General features: G+C 54.2%; 1 protein-coding gene across 2 annotated transcripts in view; it reads right to left on the bottom strand.

The window, feature by feature from the left end:
- The window catches only part of KCNH3 (potassium voltage-gated channel subfamily H member 3), a 21192-nt gene extending 16246 nt beyond the window's left edge, over positions 1-4946 (bottom strand). The window contains exons 1-5 of one of the 2 annotated variants that reach the window (XM_003793613.3): positions 4611-4946; positions 3107-3340; positions 2538-2672; positions 1506-1639; positions 845-1088 (exon numbers count right to left, since the gene is read on the bottom strand). In XM_003793613.3, coding sequence (XP_003793661.1) covers positions 845-1088; positions 1506-1639; positions 2538-2672; positions 3107-3340; positions 4611-4686 — 823 coding nt within the window. In that variant the 5' untranslated portion in view covers positions 4687-4946. The remainder of the gene's footprint in view (positions 1-844; positions 1089-1505; positions 1640-2537; positions 2673-3106; positions 3341-4610) is intronic. The other variant, XM_012807509.2, reaches the window with a different exon arrangement.
- Positions 4947-7771: the final 2825 nt, after the last annotated feature.

Genomic DNA, 7771 nt, shown 5'->3' with positions numbered 1-7771 from the left:
CTCAGGCAATTTTCTTGCCTCAGTCTCCCAAGTATCTGGAACTACAGGTGCCCGCCACAACGCCTGGCTATTTTTTATTGCAATTGTTATTGTTTTTTAGCTGGCCGGGGCTGGGCTAGAACCGGCCAGCCTGGGTATATGTGGCTGGTGCTGAAACCACTGTGCTATGGGAGCTGAGTCTGTTTTTTTTTTTTTTTTTTTTTTGACAGTTGTCCTCTGTTGGCCTGGGTAGAGTGTAATGGCATCATTTTAGCTCACAGCAACCTCAAACTTCTGGGCTGAAGCAATCCTCCTGCCTCAGCCTCCCAAGTAGCTGGGACTACAGGTGCATGCCATCACACCCAGCTAATCGTTTTCATTTTTACTTTAGAGAAGTTGTCTCACTATGTTGCCCAGGCTGGTCTTCAACTCCTTGTCACAAGTGATCCTCCCACTTCACCCTCCCAAGATGCTGGGATTACAGGGATGAGCCACCCACATCTGGCAGAAGCCACTCTTTATCAGACACCTACTCAGTACTTGACACTGTACTCAGTTCTTGACACTGTCCATTTACATTCATCATCTTACTTAGTTCCCATAGTAACTCTAACAGGTAGATGTTGTTATGCCTATTTTATGGAGGAAGAAATTGAGACTTGGAGAGGCTTTGACTGGCTCAGGGTCATATAACACATTAGTGGCACAGACATGTTTGGAACCTAAGTCTGAATCCATAGTTCACAAGTCACAAACAGGGGGAGGGTAAGAGGGACACTTGTAGGGAACCGAAAGCCATGCAGACCATCCCCATCAAAGCCCCAGGGTTCCCAGAATGTGGTGTGGAAGGGCAGAGAGCACGCACCAAGGATGAAGAGGACCTCCACGGCCAGGTCACAGACACTCGGTGGGCCACGGGCTGCGCTGGGCTCTCGGGCTGTGCTCACACACACGCTGTAGGGCACGGTGACAGCCACATAGAGTGTGGCAAGCAGGATGAAGCCATCCCAGGTAGCCCTCAGGGCCCCACAGTGTAGCAGGATGAAAGGTGACTTCCGGATAGCGGCTACTTTGTACTCAGGCAAGTTTGGCTTCTCCCCAAACACCCCCTGCATGTGGCAGGGCAGGTCCAGGCAGAGGAAAGGACATTGGCACAGGATGAGTTTGGACAGTGTCCGTGACAGGCATTCACCACCTTTCTTTCCCTGTGTTCTGAAAGCAACCTCTGACATAGCAATTGGAGTCTTCATTTTATAAATCAGAAAACTGAGGAGCAGGGAGGTCACACACAAGTGCTTAAGGAGGATCCAAGATTGAACCAAGGCCCATCTGATTCCAAGGCCAAGACTTTATAGACTTGATGGATCAAAGATGTGACATTCCCACCCTCAGTCCCAGCCCCCAAAGCACTAGTGGAGCCTAAATGGACATTCTCTCTATAGTGGGCCCCATTCTGCTTCCCCATCTCCTCTGTCTGCCCCTACCCTGGCCCTCACCCCAAACACCCACCCTAGTGATCTATCCACCTTATTGAGCTTGTGCTTGCCCTTAGGCTGCTTCTGCAGGTGCCCAGATAAGTGGTAGAGCACAGCCCTGCTCCGCCGCCGGTTGGCATTAAAGCCTTTGGCTCCTGCCCGGCCATATCGGCGCCGGCCACCACCTGCAAAAGAAGAGGGACTCCTGAAGATGATGAATACCAAACACTTTGGCACAGGGTCTTGGATATAGGACACCTGTTGTTGGCTCATGGATTTGTCTGGCTCATTGACTACTTTGTTTAGAGTTGAAGGCTCAGTAATTCCTCATTTCCTGGGCTCGCTTGCTTACCCCAGCAATGGGCAGACCTAGGTGTGCATACAGACACTGTCCAGGGCCTGCTTCTAGGAGGAGGGGGTTTGGCCCACAGGAGGCAGGAGAGATCTGGGCAAAGAAGTGGGAGCTAGTTTACAGGGGATGGGTGCAGAGCTAGCAGGAGACCATTAGCAGAGGTGTGGGAGCTCAGAGAAGGAGCCCAGGGTCTAGGTGAGGGACCCAAGGTGACACTGAAGTCTGACATGGTGGAAAGGCAGACCTGTGGGATTAGGAATGGAGAGTATCCCCAGCATCTCCAAGTAGCAAAGAGGACTTGGAACAACTTCTGATGATAGCTTTGTGACCTGCCCAAAGATCTCCCCAGCCTTTGGCAGATGGATACAAAGGACAAAGACCCCAAGAACTTAAAAGAGGGCTTTGGCCAGGGCTCCCCAGTCAGGTGTACATGGGGAAAAGGAATCGAGGGGGTTTGTAATCAGCCTCGCTGAACTGGTCACAGGCACAGTGGAGTTCATTGCTTTCCATTTCTTAATAAAGTTGACTTTAAAACTCTAACTTTGCTCCAACCAACCTATTTGGAAAGTAAAGCTTTCCATACCTGAGCATGTAGAGATGAGTTGGAGCCCATGAGTGCAAGACAAGTAGGGAGATCCACAAGTTCAGACTGGGTGCCAAGGCCTCTCCCAGGCCTGAGCACCCAACACCCCAGCCAGAGCAGCTAAATCAATAGTCCTATGGGTACCCACCTGTCTCCTTCCATCTGTCGGGGCCCCCTCGGTTCTTGGTGTCACTAATGTCCTTATGAGAGACCAGGAAGAGAGCCACCTCCCCTTTCTCATTCTTTATGGGTATCACATCCAGGAGACACCAGAAGGGGAGCCCTAGGCACAAAAACAGACTCAGTCTACCTCCTACCCTCAGTCCTGTCTAAGATGACAGAGGTCCTGGCTCCACTGACATTTTGGGCAAGTCACAGGCAGTGTCTAGGGGCTTCTGGGAGGGGATGGCAGGCCAGTTTCACTTAGGACTGGGCTTGATGGAATGGGGGTTTTAAAGGATGTGGGTGGGCAGCAAGGGACAGCAGACAGTCAGTTGCCTGTGGAGACAGGATGTTTTTCCGTTGGATGTGGGAAACTCAAGAGTGGAATTAAATAGAGGCTGAGGATCGTAGAAAGAAGGGGCCAGAGATGAGAGGTGGGTGGAGGAAGAGGGGATGAGATGGGGAGATGGGAAAGGTGGGAAGGGAAAGGAGGAGGGACTGCAGATGGGTGGGTGAGACTGCAAGGTGAGGCAGGCGGGCCAGGTGGCCCCTCACCGCTCTTCCGGTACAGGATCAGCTCAGCCTTGAACTCTTTGTGCTCATCCAGGGCCTTGCGGATCTGCTGGCGGACGAGCTCACTCGTGTCTGGCCCATAGAGGAAGGAGCAGGCACAGCCTCGCTGCATGACCTCAGCCCGGGAGAAGCCCGTGAGGTCACAGAAGCCATCAGAGCAATAGACCACGGGGAAGAGCCCCGCCACCTGGGCGTTGCCCAATACGAAGTTACTGTCTGCAAGAGAGCATCTCTCAGAGGGGTGTGGGGCGAAAGGGAGGCCTTCCTCTCCCAAATGCCTGCAACCAAAGAGTACATTTGGCAAACCCAGGAATCCTGTATGTATGGGAGGGCAGGAGCTGTTTATGAATCAGAATCAGTTACCTATGTGTCAGTGCCCTGCAAGGAGGCACTAGCAGCATGTGTGAGAGTACATTCAAGAATCATCACTGAGGTTAGTGAATGCAGGCCCGTGTGGACACTATGCTCTCTGGAAGGTGTCCTGAGCAGTTTGGGGTCAGGATTGGGGTTGGGGTGCCCAAAGGAAGTCAGCCGCAGCCCCACCTCTACTTCTGCCAGGCTCACCGACAATCCAGGTAACCAGGTTGCCTGTCTCACTCCTCCCACTGGGAGGGAACCCTGGCCGCTATACAGCCTGCCCTCTGTGTCTGAGCCCAGCTGCCTAATCCGGCTCAGAAATTAGTGAACACGATCAAGAATGGGGGAGTAAGAATGGTGGCTGAACACCGGAGCCTGGAGCCAGGAATGTATTGGGGAGTGGGGGCGCTGAATCAGCAGGCTGCAGGAGCCAAGCACACTGACAAAGCAGATGGAAGAGCCTGGAGGGGGAAGAGCTCCACGACGAACTCCCGCCCGCTGGCTATCAGGAACCAGAGACCATGGAGGATCTAGTCAGAGAGTTGGGAAGCCCCACTAGGGGTGAGTGTGAGGGAGGAGGAGGAGGAGGAGGAAGGGGTTTCACAACTTTCTGTGTTTTCAGAGCCCCAGGAACCCAGGATCCAGAGCTCAGGGTGCCTTCTCCAAACTTCCTCAGTCTGGTGGGAGTTCCAAACCCATCTTCTTTGGGGCTGAACGGGCTCTCCAAGGTTGGTGGGTTTAGGTTGTGAAACAGCCTTGGACACACATAGCTCTTCTGAGTCCTTCCTACTCTATGTCTGTTTGCAAATCTCTTGTCTAAATCTTTTTTTGAACCCTCCTGGCTGTCCCTGAGCCCTGCCACTAGAATGGGATGGGTTTGTCTAGGGCCAGGTGAGCCGCTTCTAAGAGAAAGCATCCCTGGCTTCATACCCAGGGACTTCCAGCCTTGTTGCCTCGCCTGCAGCAGTGCTGGATCCTGAACCCTTTGGAGGAAAACGGCCCTGGCAGAGGAGACCGTGGTCAGCTTTGAGAGGAGCCGGGAGGGCGACAAGCCGCGATATGGGGGCTCAAGGCCGGGCCAGCAGGGGATTGCTGGTCCGAAAGGGAGTGGGGTGAGGGTCGGACTCACGCGTGCCGTCGAAGCGCGTAGCTATGGTGTCTAGGAAGGTGTTCTGCGGCGCCAGGAGCCCCCGCATGGCCGGCATCTTAGGCGACTGTGGCCGCCCGCCCCATCCCTCCGAGGTGCGGGGACTCAGCACCGGGGGAGGGCGCCCAGTTCGGCCGCCCCCCGCCGAGCCCCGCGCCCTCTAGCGCAGCCGTCGGGGGACAATGCCCAGTCCGGGCTCGCAGGTCCCGCAAGCCCCCAGCGCTCGAGGAGGCGTCCGCGCCGTCGGGGCCTGGGGCATGGCGCGTGGCCCCTCGCGCCCTGATCGCTCACAAATCCCAGGCTCCAGGTTCCGAGGCCGCTGCTTTCTCTGTACCTGCTGCTGCGGCAGCAGCTTGCGTTTCAGCAGCAGATCTGCTCCCGCCCGAGCTCCTCTAGTCACCGGGTCCCCGCAGCTTCCTCCGTCTGTCGGGAAGAAGCTGCAGCTTCCCTGGCTACCTCCCGCGCCCGCCGCCTGCACCGGGGTAACCATGGAGACGGGGCACACCCAGTAAGGGCCGCCTCCTTAAAGGCACAGGCCTCCCGCCGAGGGATGCCTCTCCCCTCGGGACCTCGGTAGGGGTAGAGGAGACGGCGGCCGCCCTCACTCCCTCGGAGGCCACAGGGACCGCCCCTCCCGCCCCTCGGAGAATGACTGGTGAGCGCCTGGTCGGCTCCAGCTGACTCAGCTTCAGCGGAGGGGCGAGGCGTCTTTCTATGAAGCCTGGAGGGTTCTCAGAGAGCCTCCTCGCAGCCTCTCCTTTCTCGGAGGAACGGGAGGGGGGTTCAAGGAGTGTGTGTAGGATATGTTGTATAAAATGCTTTCCCGGAGGAAAAATATAACAGGAAAGCGCGATCAGGCGGAGGTGAAGGCCCGGCGGTAGGCGGAGGTCGGGCCTCTAGAGGGGCTCCGACTGCTCAGGGAAGTCTGAAAGGAGAGGGGTCGGAGGTCCTGAACGCAGCTTCTAGGCGTTCAAGCCTGTCTTATCCTTAGCTTGACCCTCTGGAAAATGCATCAAGCTGCTACCAGGAGATACCGCTGCGGGCAGGAGCTGTCAGGAAATCGGAGAGGGGCTAGCTCTAGGAGTAAGGTCCAGATACCTTCCTTGCGACCCCGGAGGTGGAAAGGGTATGTGGTGGGGTGAGTAGCTCTAGACCTTTTGTCTCGCCCCTATATTTCTCTGTTGTATTTACCACCTTTTGCCGCTCCTAAGCCATACTACAGTGTGGGGTTGCAAATACTGGGGACCAACAGAGGTCAGGCGCTGGGGAAAACTTCCTAACCTTGAGCTGCGCGTCGCGGTAAGAGGGTGTTAAGAGCGGAGTGGGGAGAGCGGAGCGCCCGCTGTCCCTCCCGCAAGGGGGCGAGGGGAGGGGCCGGCGGGGCGGAGAGGAGCCAGGTTAGGGGCGGCTGTCATTTCCCGCGCCGAGCGGTCCCCAAGCTTAGCCTGCCAACCCCGCTCCTCCTCCCTCCCACGATTTGCCAGCGAGCGCGGCTACCGCCCGCGCTCCAAAGGAGCCGCCCGGGCCAAAACAGCAATTTGTTCCCGAACAAGTGAAGCGGGAGGTTCAGCACGCCCACCCCTTGAGACACACCCACAGCCACTAGCATCGGAAAAGAGTGTTCCCGCTCCACCTACCCTCATCAGCCACCAGGACTAAAGGCCAGGGCACCTGTATTTAAATGAGAAGACAGGAAGCGTTCTTCCTCCTTAGGCCTGTGAAGTCAGCAATCTGACTCCTAAGAGGAGGAATGACCCTAAGGAGTCCGCAGATCACGCTTCCCACCCCACTTCCAACCTTGGACCGGTCCTGGGCTGTGAATTGATCCCCTCTCCCAGATGCCCATCTGTTCCCCTCCTGGTGACAGGTCAAGCATTCTACAACTGAGAGGGGCATTTCAGGAGTCAGTTCATTTTGTGAAGGATGTGGATCTGGCTGAAAACTAGTGACTACCGACGTTTGAGTACTACTCTGCTGCTTGGTCCTCCTCTGATGGATGATTTGGCCTGTGTGACTTTTTTAAAAGCAAGTTGTGACTCTTACTTTTTATTTATTTTTTGGCCGGGGCTGGGTTTGAACCTGCCACCTCTGGCATATGGGGCTGGCACCCTACCCTTTTAAGCCATAGGCGCCGCCCAACTCTTACTTTTTTATCTATAAATTGGGGATGGTAATAACAACCTTACAGGGGTGTCCTGAGGACTACCTGAGAGAACATGTGTAAAGGACCTGCAAGAGTGGGTTACATGTGAATCGTGTAAATGCTTATTATTTACTATTATCTGATTTTGAGTCTCATAGGAGCCTTGTGAAAACAGCCAGGGTAGATGCTTCTTATGCTCCGTATCACAAAGGAGGAAACAGAGGCAGAGCTTTTTCAGGGAGAGAAGAAGGGGTGAGGGAAGACTTTGCTCAAGGTCACAAGGTTGGTACCCTGGCAGAGCCAGGATTCCAACTTTGACCATCTCTGAATCCTAGGTCCCAAGTCCTCCTCCTTTCAGCATAGGACTAGTTGTTAGTGGCTGTTTCACGCTCAGGTGGTCCTACAGTCATCCTTGTAAGGTAAAAATGTTTAGACTGTTTAAACCAGCAATTCTCAACCTGTGGGTCGCGACCCCTTTGTAACAATGAAAATACATTGTGGCATTAGGAATGTCCAGAACCACTGGTTTAGACTGTCAGGTTTCTATCTTACCTGCCTGCGTTGGTTTTGAGCATTAAGTCAAATCAGTCACCTTGGGTTAGGGTGAGCAGTGAGTAGATGGAATGTCTGGGGTGCCCCTGAGAAGTACAACAGCTTACATTTATTGAGCATTAACTTTGTGCCAGGCACTGTGCTAAGTATTTTACTTGAATTATCTCATTAATCTTCATGATAACTTTATGAGCTAGTTACTATTATAACTGCCAATCACAGGGGGAAAACTTGAGGCAGAAAGGTTTGCTACCTTGTCTAAAATACATCGCCTCTTCCAGCAGCTCCAGGCACAATGCCTGTGTCACTAGTTTTGGTGCCCTGGTTCCCACTTCCAGAAGAAAATACACTATTAAATATTACGGTCATTCTTTTTTTTTTCCTTTTGAGACAAGAATCTCATTTTGTCACCCTCGGTAGAGTGCCATGGCATCATAGCTTACAGCAA

This window comes from Otolemur garnettii, unplaced genomic scaffold, assembly GCF_000181295.1.
Source record: "Otolemur garnettii isolate 467f Iridium unplaced genomic scaffold, OtoGar3 scaffold00070, whole genome shotgun sequence".
Classification (NCBI taxonomy): Eukaryota; Metazoa; Chordata; class Mammalia; order Primates; family Galagidae; genus Otolemur; species Otolemur garnettii.
Note: the sequence above shows the minus strand (reverse complement) of the source record. Positions and strands in the feature narration are given on the sequence as shown.